Consider the following 19347-nt stretch of genomic DNA (forward strand, 5'->3'; position numbering starts at 1 on the left):
TTAGCGTTCAAAAGCATGTTTTCTCACCAAAATATTGTGAAAATGTAACACTAGAATCGTTGGCTAAAGCTGAATAAAACGAAATGACATAACTATATTACAAATGTGGGCGTGGTTAGCAGAAAACCTTTGTTGCCAAGGAAACCCCAAAATTTACTTTTGCCAATTCTTCTAAAAATTACGCAGACACGTCCGTCATCCCTAGACGACCAAAAAAATTAAATCTTTGCTTTGGAGATAAAACCAACCAATTGAAAAAAAAGTCTTGGTTTTTTTTCATGTGTTTGTCTTGTCCAGCTCTGACCGGGGTGGCAGGGGCAGAGGGGGCGTGTAGCAACCGCCCCTGGGCAGGTCAGTAGGGGGCTGCGAGGGCAGGTAGCACCCTCAGGCCAAACAACAACACTTGCAGCTTTAATTTGAAATTGTATTCATTTATGGTAAAAAAGACAACCTAAGCATTCACATGAAAACTGAATTTGGCTTAAAAGAAACAGAACAGATGAATAAAATGATTACAATTCCACTCATGATCAGGTTCTGTGACACTCTAATTTAATATTTAGCTGTGAGATGAAGCATCTTGGGACGGAGGCTGGTGTCAGTGTTTGTCCACAGAAACATGTGCCACTTTAACCTCTGCCAGGGATCAATAATTACCAAACTCCCTAGTCTGGCGGTGGCGTGCCATTGGTCGATTCTTAAGGGCAACGACGGTCAAAAAGCCAATGAGGCAGGACGGTGTAGTAATCAGCCCAAACTGTCCACAAGAACACAGCCTTTCCTCCAGAGTCAGGGTTGGAGCTGCCTTCAGAGTCCAACCAGATCTTTGTGTCCACATCCAGAACAAGTGTGTGAAACAGCAGTATGGCTTCTTTAAAGGAGATATGCAACGGCCTACCGTTGAACCCCCTACCACCCAACCGTGGAAGAGATCCCAGTGTGCCTCATGCACCCATTCGGACCCCCAACCTCACAGCTGAGGAGGAGCGAGTGAGTAGATGTCGTGAGGATTATTCACCATTTCAAATGTTTTAAGAAACTTTGTGTTTTCATATGTAACACAACTGTGGTTTATTTAATTTTATTTTAGGCTTTTGTTTCAAAACACTAACTTTGATAATCGCCTAATTCTAACAGCAGACAATGCAATTTTTAATTATTCTCATCTTTATTGCTCTGACATCCAAATGCTGTTTGTGGTGTAATTACTGTGAGACAGAAAGTCCCGCCATAGCACTGGGAAAAGCAGAACTGCAGTAAAGCGTGCTATCTGAGGGAAAACGGTCATCACAAAGCCTTTCTCTAAATGTATTCTGTTTTTTTTTCTATCCATTCATTTACCATAAATGCATCCACACTGTGAACACATTTGACTTTGTGCCATCGCCTATTTTTGTGTACTTTGTCTTGTTGCATCACCACAGTTGGTTTACCCAAAAGCTGATTATTCTCAGAGGTTCAAAGCGACTGTCCAAACTCACATCAAGCTGGTCAATAATTAAGAGATGGACTAAAAGCGTTTTGCCCATTGCATAAGTAAAGAGAGTAAAGGATTTACTCAGTCTGTCAGATAGTTTTTCTCCAGTGATTTTCTTTTACTTTGTCTCCTAGTTGGCACTGAGAAACGCCCTGCGCTATTTTCCTCCCTCCCACCATGCAACGCTGGCACCTGAATTTGCTCAAGAGCTGCAGCAGTACGGCCACATTTACATGTACCGCTTCTGCCCCTCATTTCCCTTGAGGTGAGGAACTCTGATGGTGGAAAAATCCTCTTTTATGATTACATTTTTACCATGACTCCAAAATGGGCTTCTATCAGTTACATTAGGAAACAAGTATTTGATCCATTGCTGATTTTGTAGGTTTGCCCACTTTAAAAGAAACTGACAGTCTGTCATGTTAATGGTCTGTTCATTTGACCAGTGAGAGAAAGAAAATCACAAAATCCACTTTAAAGAATTTATAGACATGTATTTGCATTTCATTGAAGGGAAATAAGTATTTGATCCCCTAGTAACCATTGGGAGGTTCACACAGACCAGCCCAACTCTCCTAAAACTCTCCTAAAGTTTTCACCTTAACTGAAGACACCTCTTAGAACCTGCTACCTGTAGAAAAAAGACACCTGTCCACAGAATCATGGAAAAGACTAAAGAGCTTTCAGTGGATTTAAGGGAGAAGATTGTAGACCTGCACGAGACCAGAATGGACGACAAAACCAAGAAGCTGGAGGTTAAGAGAACACCTGTTGATGCCACAATACAAGAACAAGGATCATCGATCCACCGTTAGGTCTGGGGCTCCAAACCAGATTTGACCTGGTGGGGTTAACATGATCCAGAGAACAGAGAGAAATAAAAACAACAGGAGGAGTTGGTTGATGATCTCACAGAAAAAAACATTGGGGAGATTTTATGCTGCTACCGGCATACATAATTCTCCCTCTTCATTCGGAGTGCTTTTCTCCGTTGCCAGATATCTCACAGAACTGAGAAAAACAGCCTTTTTTTTTTTTACTTTTTATTTTTGCAAAGCATTTTAACTGAAACTGTTTTAACTGTTTTTATTTGGGCTTGAGATGATTGTTTTACATGGTATATGCTTTTTATCTGTCATGTTTATACATATTAGCCTGTGAAGCACCTTGTGACTTCTGTCTGTGAAAGGTGCTATACAAATAAAATTGACTTACTATTTACTTACTCACCTTTTCTATTGCTGCTCCACTTTCCTGCAATAATATTCAAAACTCTCTGCGTCCATTTTTTCCCCTGAATTGAATTAAAGCAATACTTTTTTAACTTTTAAAAGAAATATGCACGTGTCACTCTTGACCTGACTGTATAACTCATGATTTAACCTTTTTATTATTGTGGTTCTGTTCATTTTAATTGTATTTTATTTCTAATTTATTGTTTTAACTGTGAGTTTTTCTTTTGATGGTGTCTTTCGGCCTGGGTCTGCAGGGTCCCTTGCTTAAGAAGTTCATTTGAACAGTGTTCATTTTACCTGTTCAAATGAACCTACCATTAGGATGACAGACATCAAAGAATCCAATACTTATTTCCTCCACTGTATATCTAGTTTTAAAGTTCTCATGAGGAACACTTTGATGAAATTCTGTTTTTTTGGTCAACATTTCCTTTCCTGCCATTAATACCAGAGGGGGAAAAACTCAACAGCAGGTTTTGATTTAAAGGATACGTCCCTTTTTCTTCAGAGCCTATCCCATAGACCAGTATCCCTGCCGCACGAGACAAGCCGCTGCTATCATGCTGATGATCATGAACAATCTGGATCCAGCAGTCGCTCAGGTGAAACTTCTCCTCATGTTGTTGGGGAAGGAAAGGCAGAGCTGTTCTGGTCTATACCAACTGAATGTTTCCTCAACCTGCAGTTTCCTCAGGAGCTGGTCACATATGGAGGGAATGGGCAGGTGTTCAGTAACTGGGCCCAGGTATGACTTACTCTTGCATTTTCATGTGTTTTTGACACTTTATTCGGCAGGTAAAGTTCTGCCTTTTCATGGGTGCAGTTCAGTCTGGTGATGCACTACCTGAGCCAGATGACGGAGCAGCAGACTCTGGTGATGTACAGCGGACACCCGATGGGTTTGTTCCCCAGTCTGCCATCCTCACCTCGAGCCATCATCACCAACGGCATGGTAACAGCAGCACCACCGGTGCAGTAAAGCAACGCAAAGATACTCAAAACACTCACTGCTTTTTCGTTTCCAGGTCATTCCAAATTATTCCTCCAGAGATCAGTATGAGAAGATGTTTGCTCTTGGCGTATCAATGTGAGTTTCTCCCTGTGGAGTTGTTGCAAGCAAAGACAGGGGAGCTGTGGTGTAACTTGTGCTGTCTGCACACAGGTATGGTCAAATGACAGCAGGCAGTTATTGCTACATTGGTCCTCAAGGAATTGTTCACGGGACAATGGTTTGTAAAGAGAAATAAACAGACTTGCACATAAAGTCTAATTGGATTTTTTAAAAAGGGCTTTTAATTCACGCTCTGTTTGTTGGTGGCTCTCCGAGTAGCTGACCGTACTGAATGCAGGCAGGAGGTACCTGGGGACTGACGACCTGCGAGGCCGTGTCTTTGTGACCTCCGGCTTAGGGGGCATGAGCGGAGCTCAGGCTAAAGCTGCTGTGATTGCCGGCTGTGTTGGTGTGATTGCTGAGGTTGGTAACTTTCCAATCATCTGCTGTTGCTGACGGGTCTCAACAGACCTACTGTTTTGGTGATTTAAGGCGTTTGTTCATAGGTGGATGAAGCTCCGCTGATAAAACGCCACAAGCAGGGCTGGCTTATGGAGGTGACCAGCAGCCTGGACCAGTGCATCAAACGCATCAGGTAAAGTGCACACTTCGGCTAGCTTGAATTTGGTAGGAATATATTATTGTATTAGGGTTCATCTATGGAGTCCTATACTGTTCATAAATAAAAATAAATAAATATTTAATTCAATAAATAAATATGACCCCATGCAAATACACAATCAACCAATAAATCTCTCATAAATATATAAAAAGATCATGAAATTGTGAAAAACCTGCACACTGATTTTAAATTAACCATTGTATTATTCAATATATTTCATTTTGCTTTAAAAACATGTTCATTATTTTAAAACAGCATTTTAAAAATATTCATTTTAATCATGTGGAATATATTATAATTTTACGTCTTTTTTCAGAACCTCGGATTTCAAAATCAATATTTTCCAAAGTAGCTTTGTTTTTATTTAATGTTGCTGTTTTTCACAATGGCTGATTTATTTCATGAAGAGCTTTTTCAGGAGAATGGGTCTGTCTGTCAATCAAACTAGACAAGGCGGAGACACTTTTGTGATTGGCTATTCCTTTACCCAGACATGAGCAGCAGCACCCTAACTCCCCTGACTATATCGATCGAAGATGCTTCGGCAAACGTGATGGCGCAATGCACACTCCTCAACACTAGGGGGAGTATGCACCTCAACACATCCACAGTGTTACAAGAAATTGGGCAGTTTTGGTTCTAAATTTGCGGATAAAAGTGGCTTTGGGCGAGTGTGCATACTTCAGGTGATTTTGTGGTCGGTTTGGCAATTTTTATCTTCTCATGAACGTATAGTAGTGGTCTAAGTTAGGCTGGGTGGTTGTTGGAGTTCCACTAAGCTTCTATGAACTGGAGTTTCCATGAACGCACCATGCCGCGTGTGGGAGGGGCAACAAGCTAATGTTTTTAGCCTTATAGCCACATGGAGCGGTTGCTTGTGCTTATCTCAGTAACAATGCATGGATGCACAATGAACATGGAGAGTGTTAAGATGTCAGAAACGTCATCGCAGGAAAGGTTCAACATTTTTCTTGAGAGGGAAAAATAAAACCAGAGGACCTGATTATAATCATTGTCTCATTGAAAATAGAAAAATATCATAAGGTTCAGGAGGCCCGAGCAGGCTTGTCCCGCTTTGCACAGCTGCCTGGTCTCACTCTGTCGATCCTCCTGCGAGCCGACATATGTCACGATGTGAGCTGTGAGTGAATGGCGTAAGAATGAGGAGTGTGAAGATGTTGACGACCGGAGCTCCTTTTGTGGTTTGGTCCACACAAACCCTCAAACTACAAAAACAGAGTTGTGGATGTTTGCATCTTCTGCAGCAGACAGATAGTTTGTCTCTATTTGATCTCTAATGTCAGCAAAGCCTCGCGGATATCGCTGAAATATGTCATCTCTCTGACTGGCACACCGCTGAGCGGGTATCGAGGAATATGAGTCGATTTCCATGGATCAGCCAATGAGCGTTTAGATCCCGCCCACTTTCACTGATTGACAGATAGACTCATTCTGCTGAAAAAGCTCTTCATGAAATAAATACGCCATTGTGAAAAACAGCAACATGAAATAAAAACAAAGCTACTTTGGAAAAATATTCGTTTTTGAAATATCAGCTTCTGAAAAAAGACAGAATTATTGTAAAATTCAACATGATTAAAAAAGAATATTTTAAAATGCTGTTTTAAAATAATGAACATGTTTTTAAAGCAAAATGAAATATATTGAATAATACAATGGCTAATTTAAAATCAGTGTGCTGGTTTTTCACAATTTCATGATCTTTTTATATATTTATGAGAGATTTATTGGTTGATTGTGTATTTGCATGGGGTCATATTTATTTATTGAATTAAATATTTATTTATTTAATTATGAACAGTATAGGTCTCCATATTCATCAGCTCACTTTTGCATTTCAGAGATCTTTTGCTTACATTGCAGTCGAGAACAATTATCCTGTTTCATTTAAAAGCAAAATATTAAAATTGAGGCGCAATTTTAATCAGTACAGGTGATAAATGTAGTAAAAGTTTATCACAGTTTGAAAAATCATCTCTGGAGGCTCCAGAGGAGAGCAATATGTTCAACAAGCAAACACAGGCCTCCAAACGAAGAACAGCACCAGAAGCTCTGCTTGAGTTCTGCTCTCATGTCCATTAACTACGTTACGTTAAATACGTCTTACAGAGAAGTGAGGAGCTCCAAGACCCCCCTCAGCCTGGGATACCATGGCAACATTGTAGACTTGTGGTAAGTGCCAGTAATAAACTTCATCCCTTTCTTTTACTCCTTTTCCTTTCATATCCAAAAACTGACTTAATCAAACAGGCAGGAAATCTCAATCTAGTTCTGGCGACAGAAAGTTCTGTCCTCAAACTATTTGCACTTTTTCTTTTTGCACATGTGGGAAATCCTTCTGTCCCGCAGGCACACTCTTTTCTACTGAACGTTTGAGCGAAAATTCCCCCCCGCCACACACTTTGGGCAAATTTTGGGCATGGTAAACGACCCCCCCTCCCCTGAAAGCACATTTAGAAGAGTCTCCTGCAGCTTTGCGCTGGTTTTGCTTTTCAAGGACAGCTGGAGTCCCATCAACTGCTATAGCAGATTTTACCATGCTAAACGTTTGCAGGATGGACCAACACGCACTCAACGTGAAGCTGCAGGAGACTCTCTTCTAAATGTGCTTTATTACTGTTATGATTATTATTAATGGCCTGCTCGATCATATTTTTTTTAAATCCGTGCGGTCAATGCTTTTTTCTTCGCTGCAATGACCCGAAAGACGGGTTAGAATTATGCTAATATGTGCTAAAAACATTAGCCGTGGAGGTACTTAAAACTCTGTGCGGGCAATGAGCATCTTGGATGTAAATATGTGGGAATTACATCATCCTTTATTTTGTTCTGGACACCACTGGAAACCAGTGGCGATTTCTTTAAGACTGCAAGGGAAGCTCGGCTTCCCTCATAATGTCACAAAATTAATGGTCAAACATGTGAACTAAAAATGCGTTAGAAAAAGGTCATCTCAAAGACGATTTCGTTCAGAATCAGTTACATGTAGCAGGTCGGCTGACTCCATTTCCTTCTCATTCATTCCCGCAGCGTCACAGTGCATTTCCCTGTTGAAGCCCAGCATCCATTGACTTCAATGGGGCTGCTTTGATCGTTTTTTTTCAGGGCTTCGAAACTAGACGTCATTGGATAAACGCTGCGATTATGTCCCGCCCACAGATGCTCAGCGTCTCTGGGGGTGAATGGGGAGTGGGCTGGCCTGGACTCCAAGCTTCTGCATGATGATTGGAGGGTCTGTCGAAAGACTGCATCTCCTTTTGACTGACAGCGATTCTGTTCTATAAGGAATCACTGAAGCCATTCGCGCTCAGTCCCATAGCGGATTTCTCAAGTTCAGTCGAAATAAAAACTGCTGCAACCTATTTCTTTGATATTTGCTTGGCGAAATTGCTTGATTTTTTACTTTTAAATAAATAGACAATTTTATGATGTAGGCCGAAAATGAGCTTCCCCTCTCTGACAGACTAGTAGCCGCCACTGCTGGAAACACAAATTCATATGATGGTTTAGACTTTCTCAAATCTGCGTAGCAGCACTTCCGCCTTCGGCGATCTGGAGCTTCGGATCGCGGGGCTCCTTCGCGCACCGCTATGCGAAGGCGGCTGCCAGTCTGAAGACAAAGCTACTAGTCCCGGGGAAAGTTTCGACGAACTGCGGTGCGTCCGAAGGAGGACCGCGGAAGGTGAAAATGCTGCTACGTAGTACAGAGAAGCTGTGTAAAATCATCAGAAGTTCACAACCACCACAAAGCCCTCTTCTCTGCCGCTAACACAAAGCTCCACTGCTCCTAGCATGTGTCTGTTAGCAGCCGGACACACGGAGAAAGCAGTGACATCATCGTCCCGCCTCCCCGCAGGAAATGCTTATTTGAATTGAATAATGCGACAATGTTCACAGGGTGGATGTGAAAATGAAAATGCAATCCCCTCTTTGCATTTTCGTTTTAATTATGACACAGAATAAGCTGTTTTTAAATAGAAATGAAAAAGGATTTTGAAGTATTGATATTTCATTTTAATTTTGAGTCATTTGATGCAGTTTTATTTTGAAAATTAAAAAAACATTTCTGTTCATCCATTTTAATTGTCAAATTAGACATTTCTAAATGAATTTTGCTACACATTTACCAGAGAACTTTTTGAAAATGAAATGTCAAATACTATTTTCATTATCATTTTAACTAAGTGACAGAATAAGAAGTGTTGAAGAAGAAAATGAAAAAGCATTTTGAAGTATTGATATTTCATTTTAATTTTGAGTCAAAAAATGCAGCTTCATTTTGAAAATGAAAAAGCATTTCTAGTATTGACTTTTATTTTTATGATGCTACAGAATCGCTTCCATATCTTAGTTGTTCCTAAGGTGAGGACCAAAACTTATGGTAAGGCTTCGTTCTGCCATTACAGTCCTCGCCTGTGGAACAGCCTGCCAGAGAGCCTCAGGGCTGCAGAGTCTGTAGAGGTTTTTAAGAAGAAGCTCAAGACCCACCTTTTTAGTCTGACTTTTACATGACTTTGGTAATTGTTTATGTCTTTTATTATTTATCTATTTATTAATTTATCTAATTTTTTTTCTTTTTTAAGGTCATTATAATTATCTTTATGTATTTAAAATGCTATTCTTTTTTGTTATTTTACTTATGGTATTTCGGTTATGTTTTAATCATTTTACGTATTTTGTTTATATATTACTAATATTATTATATCTTATTTTATTTTTCTTGTTGTTATTTTATAATCATTTTATTCTGATGTTTTTTACTTCAGTGTTTCCTCTTGGGATCCATTGTTTTGGTGCACTACCGGCTTCACCTGTAGGGGGTGCTGTTGCTGCTGTGCTCGTTCTCATTGGGCTAGCTGGGGTCCCGCTCTATGGTCTAATAGCCATGGAGTGGGCCCTAGGCTGCTCTGTGTTGGGCGGGTGCTGTGGTAATGACCCCTGTGGTCGGGCTGGGCCTTGGAGTGAATGGATCTCCATGATACCTTTTCCTCACAGCAGAACCAAACCAGACCTTTTTTATTTAAGCTGCAGTTCTTGTTTGTTCAGGGTTCTACTGGGGGAACTGGGTGGGTGGAGGGAGTAATCTGGTGAGGGAGGGGTCCTATCTGTGTGTGATTGTCCTGTGTTTTCTGCTTTTAATAATAATAATTTTCATTTTTAACGATTATTATATCTGCTTTCATGTTAAGCGCCTTGTGTTTTTAACTGAAATGAAAGGCGCTATAGAAATAATTAAAGTTTGAGTTTGAGAAAATAGTGTTTTCTTCATGAATTTATCCCATGCAGCTCTGATCATGGTGGCAGGGGCAGAAGGGGTTGAAATGTGTTTTTGTCTTCTGACAGGGAGAGACTCCTTCTAGAGTTTGAAAGAACAGGGGAGCTTCTGGTAGACCTGGGTTCAGACCAGACCTCGCTGCATAACCCCTTCAATGGGGGGTACTACCCCGTCCCACTCAGCTTCCATCAGGCCAACCAGCTCATGTCCAGTGACCCCGCTCGATTCCGCAGCTCTGTGAAGGAAAGGTGAGCTTGTTGAGAGTTTGTCATCTAAAGCAGCAGTTAATTTGTAATAGTTAGCTAACTACTTCACACACAAAAACACACGTTTTGATGCCTCCACAGCCTCAGAAGACAAATAAGGGCAATAAACAAACTGGCTGATGCGGGTATGTTCTTCTGGGACTATGGCAACGCATTCCTCCTGGAGGCTAAAAGAGCTGGTGGGTAATGGACAAAGCAAACACACAGAACATCTGGGTCAATCAGGTTAGGATGATGAAGAAGAGTGTGTTTTTATAGGTGCAGAGGTTGAAAAGGGGGATGGAGGAGCAACTGAGTTCCGTTACCCTTCTTATGTTCAGCACATCATGGGGTGAGACCATTTCTTCCTTATTTAATCCAGATTAGGGCTGCTCAACCCTGGTCATTAGAATCTACTATCCTGCCTGTTTTCCAGTGTTCCCGTTCTCCTTCGCTGACTCAGTTGTTTCAATGTTATTATAGACTGAGCACATCTGATCCAGATAATAAGATAAGATGACCTTTGTTGGTCCCTCAGGGGGGGAAATGTCCTCGTTGCAGTGTAACAGTTGACAAGAAACCAAAAGAAAACAGCATCTATGAAATATAATGCGTCACATATTTACCTAACCGTAGGGGTAGAAGGTAAAAAAGGTCATTGCTCCATGGTTCAGATATATTTCAGGGGCTGGAGTCAGTTTTAGGTGGCAAAAATCATGACTATAAAAACTATCTTTAATGGGTTTTCTGGGAGCAGCTCAGGCTGCAAGATTGGCAAGAAGTGCAGGGAGAGCTGAAGAAAAGGCAGGGTGGTAGATCTTTCAGACTAGGATGAGCAGCCCTGATTTAGATCTAGTAGATTTAGTTTATTCTTCTCCTATAGACTGTATTTTAACTTATCAACAAGTAAAATAGTTGTGGAACAGCTATTGAGAGCTAAACAGTCAGTCTGTTTTCCTGCAGGGACATCTTTTCTTTGGGGTTTGGACCGTTTCGCTGGGTGTGCACGTCTGGAGATCCCAAGGATCTAGCTGTGACTGATGACCTTGCTGCTTCTGTTCTGGAGAAAATCTGTGCGAACGTGTCAGATCGTATCAGACAACAGTACAATGACAACATTCGCTGGATCAGAGAAGCTGGAAAACACCAAATGGTTACAATTCTACAGTCTCTCTGAACTAATCACTATGATGCTGAAAGAACATTCACCCAAAACTGAACTTATCTGTTTATCTCCTTTGTTTAGGTTGTTGGATCTCAAGCCAGAATTCTCTATTCTGACCAGAGAGGGAGAATCTCTATTGCTTTGGCCATCAACCAGGCCATTGCAGATGGAAAAGTTTCAGTATGACAGAACTCAAATATGTTTTTTTTTCCTGAATCTTATCATTCCTCTCGTGGAGTCGGAGTTTGTAACATATTTTATAATTTTGCTTTTCCAGGCACCTGTGGTTATAAGCAGAGACCATCACGACGTTAGCGGCACTGACAGCCCCTTCCGGGAAACATCCAACGTTTACGACGGCTCTGCTTTCTGTGCAGGTGTGTGCTCGGCTGCAGCTGTGTGCTCGGCTGCAGCTGCGCAGAACCAGCTGGGCTGTGGAGAGTTCAGCTGTTAATATAAATCATATAAATAAGTCATATAAATAAAAACTGTAGATCATGGAGTAATTTGAAAATAACAGGGATTGTGTTTGAATTTGCATAAAACTCCTTTGTTAGAAGAACCCCTCCATGTAAACAGAGCAAGTCACAAACCGTCTCCTCTGCAGACATGGCCGTCCAGAACTTTGTTGGTGATGCATTCAGAGGTGCTACATGGGTCTCTCTGCATAATGGAGGAGGGGTTGGATGGTAAAGTTGGCTGGTTGTGCTTTAAAACCTCAGAATTTTGTCGATTTTTCTTTGCTGAAGTCTGTGTTGTTATGACTGCAGGGGCGAGGTGATCAACGGAGGTTTCGGTTTGGTGCTTGACGGCTCTGAGGATGCAGCAAATCGTGCCAGTCTGATGCTCAGCTGGGACGTGTCCAATGGGGTGAAAAAAGAAGCTGTTTGATACCTTGAGTTGTTTTTTCACGTTGCTCAGACTAGAAAACTGCTTACAGTGATCTCTGGGTTTCTGTATCTTCCAGGTGGCTCGACGATGCTGGTCCGGAAACCTGAATGCATTTGAAACAATTCAGCGAACCATGAAGGAGAACAAGCAGCTGCAGGTCACCATGCCCTTTCCTGTTCAGGACGAGCAGGTGCTGGACCGTGCCCTGCAGGGCTGATTTACGCTTCAGCTTTGGTTAAAGTAATATCACTTCACAGAGTGACACTGTGTTAAATGGTACTCAAACAAAGGGAAAGTCACATTGGTTATAAGTAACTGGAAGATTTGACTGTTCTGCCCTTAAGGCAGTTTAAGAAAACGATATTTCTCTTTAACACGTTTCATTTTTCTTTGTACTGACAATAAAACTGACCTCATGCAGAAAATATCCAACTGTTTTCTTTTATGTTTATTAAATTGGATTTGTTGGATCATAATTATAATCATAATTATAAAATAAAAAAATTATAAAAAATAATTATGTAAAGTGACCATGTGGTGGTGGCGTGGAATTGACTCATCTGATAGATCAGGAAAACGGTCTGCTGGAGTCTTTACTTTTCACAAGCTCTTTCTTTAAATGGTGCTGCAGACAAAGATAACAAAGTGGAGAAAAATGGATAGTTACTTTGGGCACGGCCTTTGTTTGCCACTAAATCATAAGTAGGAACACTGCATGATGCATACTTTAAAAAATAGAACATTTGGCAAACTATCAGACTAGGGGTGTCCTCACTCAGCAAAGAAAGTCAAAATTGGTGAGGGGAATCTGTTTAAGGGCCAACAATGTGGCCTGACATTTGTTTGTACTAATGAAATTTTATTGCATCGGCATACTTCTCATGTTCTCACAGGGAAAACAAATACATCTAAATATGTTTTTACCAGAATTACTGTCAGTGTGTCCATTTTTCACACCGTTCATTCCCTCTTAGATTTGCCTGGTGGTTCCTCTGGATAATGAACTCTTTGAAAACACTATCTAAGCATACTACGCAGACACTTATCTGACAGTTTACTGAAACAATCTAGCAATTTCCATTTGTTCCTTTCATTATAATTTACAATTAAAAGTGTCCCAGACGGGTCCCATGACAGTTTTGTCACAGGTTTACAACGACTTATAAAGTTATTAAGCCAATCCCCAACAAGAAGTCAAACACAGTTTTAGAAAATGCTGGTAGCCTCAAATTATTGATTCGATGAAAGGAGCCTGCAGGCTAGTGGAAATTTGAATGCAGGCTGTAGTTGGCCCACGGGCCGGACTTTGGACATGCCAGGCATGGCATGGACAATTTCTCAGACATGTGATCAATTAAAGTTCTATTCTATTTCTTCTATTCTATTTCAATAATATATAGGTTGTTTTGTCAGTAAATCCAAACAAAATTTAAAAAAAAATATATAATAACTCAAAAAAATCATTTATATAACTGACCGTTTGATGACCAGAAGATTTTAAACTGGTCTGTAACCGTTTCTGGGTGAATAAGACTTTCAAAAAATGTCAAAGTGTTTTGAATCCATCATAATTTATGTTTCCTCTGATCCGCTGTCGCTCCTCCATTCCTCAATCGCGCGTCTTTGCGCGTGCCTGTTCCTTTAAGGGAAACTAAAATGCGCATGAATTCGAGCCTGTCCGCGCTGACGTCATGGGGCTGGAGGGGTCGGTGATCCCTCCGTGAAGCGCAGAGTAGTGACGAGGTGCAGATGGGGGTGCGACGTCCATCCGTGCGCCTTTAACTTTTTTTCCCCAGCTCTGTTTCTCCTTAGCAGAACTTCTTTGTGCCAACAGAGGAAACTCTCCAATTCTGCCCTTCTGCTCACTGAGGGGCTCTTACTGGATATTCTCGTTGTTTGTCACACTGGGAGGACTGGGTCTAATAATTCTCCGATTCAAAATGAGAGCGTCGGATGACAGAGGCGGCTGCTGGTAGATCAGGTTGTTGTTGTTGTTGTTGTTGTTGTTGTTGTTGTTTTGGTCCGCGATGCTCGGGGCGCAGGAGGATGAGGCGCCTGCGGCGCAGAGCGCAGCTCAGCTCGGGACAGCGCTTTGCGGCGGCTCCACCAGCCTGGGGGGCGGTGTGGGCAGCGGCCTCGGCGACCTCCAGCAATCTGCTTACTGCAAACTGGAGTTCAGGAGACACGCAGTGACAGAGGACTACAAGATCACATCACAAGTTCTCGGCCTGGGCATCAATGGGAAAGTGCTGGAGTGTTACTGCAAGAAAACGGGGGCAAAGTGTGCACTGAAGGTGCGTGAGCTTTGCGGAGGTACAGGGCTGTTGTGAAAAAGGACACAGAGCTGACATCAATGATTGATTTTAGTCTTTAGTTTGGGTAGTTCTTCCATTTACTGGAAATCTCATTTCCCTCTTATTTTATGCCTGATTAAATCAACAAGTAAATCCCCGATGAGGAAGTGATCTGAAGGCAAAGCTGGCCTTGAGTTACCCAGACAGTGATGTGATGTCTGGCCTAATGATGGACAATGACCCTCTCTGTCAATCTATTACGCAATCATGCAGCTTTAATTCCAGCAAAACGATCAAATCTATGTTTGTCACCCTTTCAAAATAAAACAAACAGAAATCCACAAAACTCCACGGTGCTGTGAAATCTGCACATCTGGCCGGTGTTGCAGTAAACCTGCAAAAAGTCTAAGAGGAAATGCGCCACATCACTTTGTTTTCTTTGGAAATTCTTTGGAGGCAACTTTAATCGGGTGTTGTGAAATTTTCTAACTTTTACACCAATAAGCTCCATGGATGAGTGGAAGCATCGTGCTTTTTGAGGGACAGTCATACCTTCTTGGTCTCCCCTTCCACCCATCCTCTTGCTTTGCTCACTTTGGATTTTTTACATGTGCAGAACTTTGACTGCACGAGGAACATTCCTCAGATGCAGAAACCAGTTGAAAATCTTTTCTCCGTAACCAGATTCATGCCATGTGTAAACTAACCGATGTAAATATAATTTACAGTACATTTAAACCTGTTTTTGTTCTGATTAAGCAGATTCTATATGATACTCCTAAAGCCAGACGAGAAGTTGATCTGCACTGGCGAGTGTCCGGAGGACCCCACATTGTACAGATACTCAGCCTGTATGAGAACATGTACCAGGGGAAGAAGTGTTTGCTCATTGTGATGGAATGGTAAGCATCACCTGCACTGTATTAATAATATTGTTCCTAAATCAAACCGTTTATCCTTTTAAACAATGATCATCTTTCCAAATACATTTGCAAATTCAGCCAAACAGCTTGTACTCAGAAATCAGACAGCAGGCAGAAATTCTCCTCATTATTAGGAGCAAAGAACGTTGTTTTTTTTCTCATTTACTCATTTACTCTAATTTATTTGAAGAATCACAGACTGGCTGCACGGTGGGGCAGTGGTTAGCGCTCTTGCCCCCCGGTTGAAGTCCCGGGGGGAACCTGAACCAGAACATCAATGGGGGACCTTTCTGTGTGGAGTTTGCATGTTCTCACCGTGCATGCGTGGGTTTTCTCCGGCTTCTTCCCACCATCCAAAAACATGCTTCATAGGTCAATTGGAGACTCTAAATTGTCCCTAGGTGTGAGTGTGCATGGGTGTGTGATTGTGACCCTGCAACAGACTGGCGTCCTGTCCAGGGTGTCCCCTGCCTTTGCCCATAAGATGAATGAATGAATGAATGAATGAATGAATGAATGAATGAATGAATGAATGAATGAATGAATGAATGAATGAATGAATGAATGAATGAATGAATGAATGAATCAGAGACTGTGCAGTATACAAGAAATTCAATAAAGCTTTATTCAGTTGTTAAGATGTTCAAAAAAATTGCCAAATGTTTTTTTGTCTTTGCAAAAATTAAGGTGCAACAAATATTTTAAAATTTATAAAGTTAGTGTCAGAGAGCAAAGACAGAGTGATTGCTTTATTAGATGTACACTTAAACAAATGATTTGGATTTTTATAAGAAAGTGTAAAATATCAACTTGAATCTGGCATAAAAGTTATTTTATTTTTATCTCTCAGATATTTTCCTCATGATTTACATTTATGTCCTTGGAGAGAAGCCTTTTGGATTTTGGATTTTTTTTTTTTGGTCTAAATGTCCTCACTTGGTTCTGATTCCAGTTCTGCTCTAAAAACTGGACTAATCAGAACACTAAATATTGAAGCACAATGATTCACTTTGTTAGAAAACCGTGACAGTGGAGAACTGGGGTTGTTAGCCAGGATTCCCCTCACTGTCCTAGTTCTTATCTCTTTGTTGACCTTGTGCCAGCATGGAGGGGGGGGAGCTGTTCAGCCGCATCCAGGCCAGAGGGGATCAGGCCTTCACAGAGAGAGGTGGGCCACCATTCACACACAACACTCTTGGTTTTCCTTTCCTTTCTCACCATGTTTGTTTTCATATTTGTCCATCAGAAGTGTCAGAGATCATGCATGACATTGGCTCAGCTATTGAATACCTGCACCGCATGGACATCGCTCACAGAGATGTTAAGGTAGGAATGTAAAAATGAGTGCACGCCTTGGAATATTCTTCCTTTTGATTTATTTGTCTTTGTATCGCACAGCCAGAAAACCTTCTTTACACCACCAGAGAGAGCAATGCCACTCTGAAGCTGACAGACTTTGGCTTTGCTAAGGAGACCTCACTGCACAAGTCGCTGCAAACCCCCTGCTATACCCCGTATTACGTCGGTGAGAGCTTCTGCTTTCACAGATCTGTTCCTCCTGACTGTGTTCATCAGTTCGTGGCGGTTCAGTTGAGACACTCACTTTTTTCTGCTTTTCTGTGTGGGCATCGTTGTGAAATTCAGCACCAGAAGTGCTTGGACCAGAGAAATACGACAAGTCATGTGACATGTGGTCTCTGGGGGTGATCACATACATCTTGTAAGTTCCAACTATTTCTGTGACAATATTCTTTAAAACACTGACAAAAGGGACGTGTGGGTTTTTTTCACTCTGAAAAGGACACACTGACACATTTTCTTCTCCTTCCACCAGACTGTGTGGGTTTCCTCCCTTCTACTCAAATACAGGCCAGGCCATCTCCCCAGGCATGAAGCAGAGGATCAGGCTGGGCCAGTATGAGTTTCCTAACCCTGAGTGGGTTGATGTTTCAGAGGAAGGTCAGACTATTTTACTTTCATTTTAACCACCATATTTTTGGCATTATTAGGTACACCTAAAAGCCTGAATTATTAAAAAAAAAAAAATAAATAAAAACACAGTGCGCCTTAAGCTGTGCGAACGCGATTCGCGCGACAAATTTGCGTCAGCGCCTGTCCGAAAAGGTGTACATAAGCTTGGCACCCCAGGAGGAGCTACCAGCAAATGTTTATAGCCTAATCGCTACATAGAGCATTGTGTGTCTGGAGCCAAATGTCTGTGTTTATCTAATTTACAAAGCATGGAAGACACAGAGGATGTTGAGACATCAGGTTTTTTGATTTTGAAGAGCATCAGTCATGGTGTCTCCATGTCTGGTTCATGAGATCATTCAGACTCTGTCGGTACAGTGACCTCCACTTCCGCTGCTGTGTCTGAAAGTCGGCCGCTTCCGCTGTGCTGTGTTTCCATCTCTCTGTGGCTCAGTTTGGAGGCTTACTTTTACATTTTATATAAGAAAATATGATAAAGTTCAGGAGGCCCGATAAGGCTTCCTCCCCAATCAGGGCGAGAACCATCAGATCAATTCACCATATTGGATCTGCATCTAAACACTGAAAACGTTACGTGTCGAAAGTTGTGTCTCTGATTGGTTAACACGACGCAGCCACCTCTTCAGAGTTACGATTCTTCAACTGTGGCCCGCCACGGCAAGCAGCTGAAATCGTGCTGGTGCAGGACCTTCACACCGTGCCCGTTGCTTAAATCACGCCGCAGGACCTCAAATCTCGTCTGTGCTATTGACTTCACTTTGAAACTGGCTGCCTCTGCCGCACGAATCCCATTCGACGTGAACGCAGCTTCAGGTCTAGGTTGTTCTTTTTGATGTTGAAGCGATTTTGAGAGCTACACCGCGCTGTGTTCAAAAGTCAGTTTGGTTTTTTAAAAGCAGGGTTGGGTATGATTGTAAATATGCTACAGTAGCCAACGTGTCGGAGTGTCAGACTGTATTTTTTACGTGTTACTAACCATGTTGGGACTTACAGGTATTTTAAACACGCTGATGTGGCTAACATGTAGCGTATGTAGAGTTACTGCATAATACGCCCTACAGTTAGGGGCGACTTATATGTGACATAAGTGTGCCCTGTAGTGTGGGGAATACAATAGTTTTCCATATGTTTTATCTGAAGTAAACATTTTCTGTGCAGCAAAGCAGCTCATCATTCAGTTGCTGAAGACAAATCCCAGTGAGAGGATGACTATTGGACAGTTCATGAACCACCCCTGGATCAGTGTATGTGCACGCTTTCAAAGCTTTCCTATGGTGGCCCTGAAGGGCGAATCACACCAACAAATCACTCAACCCCAAAAATATTTTAAAGATCATAACAACACGTTAAAAAGCAAAACAAAAAATAAAAAACAAAATTACATTTGAGAAATTCCATTCCAGAAACCAAAACACAATTCCAAAGAAATTACACAAAATAAAAATGGAATTTTGTAGAAGACAAATATAATTTCCAGCAATCAAAATGAAATGGTAACAATGAAACGTGGAATAGGATATCTTCAAAATGTTTTTGCCTCTAATGATTTGGTGTGATTTGCACTTCAGGGCCACCGTACTTTCCACTTGCAAACATCTGTGTCTATGTCAAGTGCTGAGGCTGATTTGTGTGGTTATTTTCTTTAACAGCAATCTATGGTGGTCCCATCAACCCCTCTCCACACCTCGCGGGTTTTGACCGAGGACAAAGAATTGTGGGACAATGTCAAGGTAGAGGTCATAACCTGTCTTTCTTACGTGACCATAGGGGGAGAGTACCAGCTCAGAGGTACTGACTCATTTGTTCTCCCAGGATGAATTGACCAGCGCTTTGGCTACCATGCGTGTGGACTACGACCAGGTGAAGATCAAAGACTTGGACACGTCCAACAATCCTCTGCTGAACAAGCGACGCAAGAAGCCGGTGCCTCCAGAAGCTGCACAGGCAGAAGCAGCTGACCAAGGGTGTACTAATCACAAAGACGTTGCCGAAAAGGACAGAGAAAATATCACTGAACAAAAGTAGAGTAAAAGTATCTGTAAGTACTCTTTTCTATGCCAATATCAGATATTGTACAATGTAAACGTGACTCTGCACCTAAAAGTTGGGAATGCCATTTATTTTATTAGTTGACCAATTAAAACACATTTTTCCCA

General features: G+C 41.6%; 2 protein-coding genes across 2 annotated transcripts; both read left to right on the forward strand.

Moving 5' to 3' along the window:
• The first annotated feature begins 732 nt into the window (after positions 1–732).
• On the forward strand, positions 733–12409 carry uroc1 (urocanate hydratase 1). The gene is made up of 19 exons (XM_004068486.4): positions 733–990; positions 1612–1742; positions 3221–3314; positions 3398–3457; positions 3536–3664; positions 3738–3799; positions 3875–3941; positions 4043–4186; positions 4270–4358; positions 6516–6578; positions 9750–9929; positions 10029–10126; positions 10206–10278; positions 10890–11079; positions 11173–11271; positions 11369–11468; positions 11699–11780; positions 11862–11961; positions 12059–12409. Exons 1-19 carry the CDS (start codon positions 865–867, stop codon positions 12197–12199), a joined length of 2028 nt encoding a protein of 675 aa, XP_004068534.1. The 5' UTR covers positions 733–864; the 3' UTR covers positions 12200–12409.
• Positions 12410–13672: 1263 nt separating this feature from the next.
• On the forward strand, positions 13673–19347 carry LOC101156158 (MAP kinase-activated protein kinase 2). Its single transcript, XM_023954730.2, has 10 exons — positions 13673–14276; positions 15039–15178; positions 16303–16367; positions 16446–16525; positions 16598–16724; positions 16844–16919; positions 17034–17158; positions 18350–18435; positions 18841–18921; positions 19004–19347. Exons 1-10 carry the CDS (start codon positions 14010–14012, stop codon positions 19214–19216), a joined length of 1260 nt encoding a protein of 419 aa, XP_023810498.1. The 5' UTR covers positions 13673–14009; the 3' UTR covers positions 19217–19347.

Source organism: Oryzias latipes, chromosome 5 (assembly GCF_053564925.1).
Source record: "Oryzias latipes strain Hd-rR chromosome 5, Olatipes_Hd-rR_3.1".
NCBI classification, from domain to species: Eukaryota; Metazoa; Chordata; class Actinopteri; order Beloniformes; family Adrianichthyidae; genus Oryzias; species Oryzias latipes.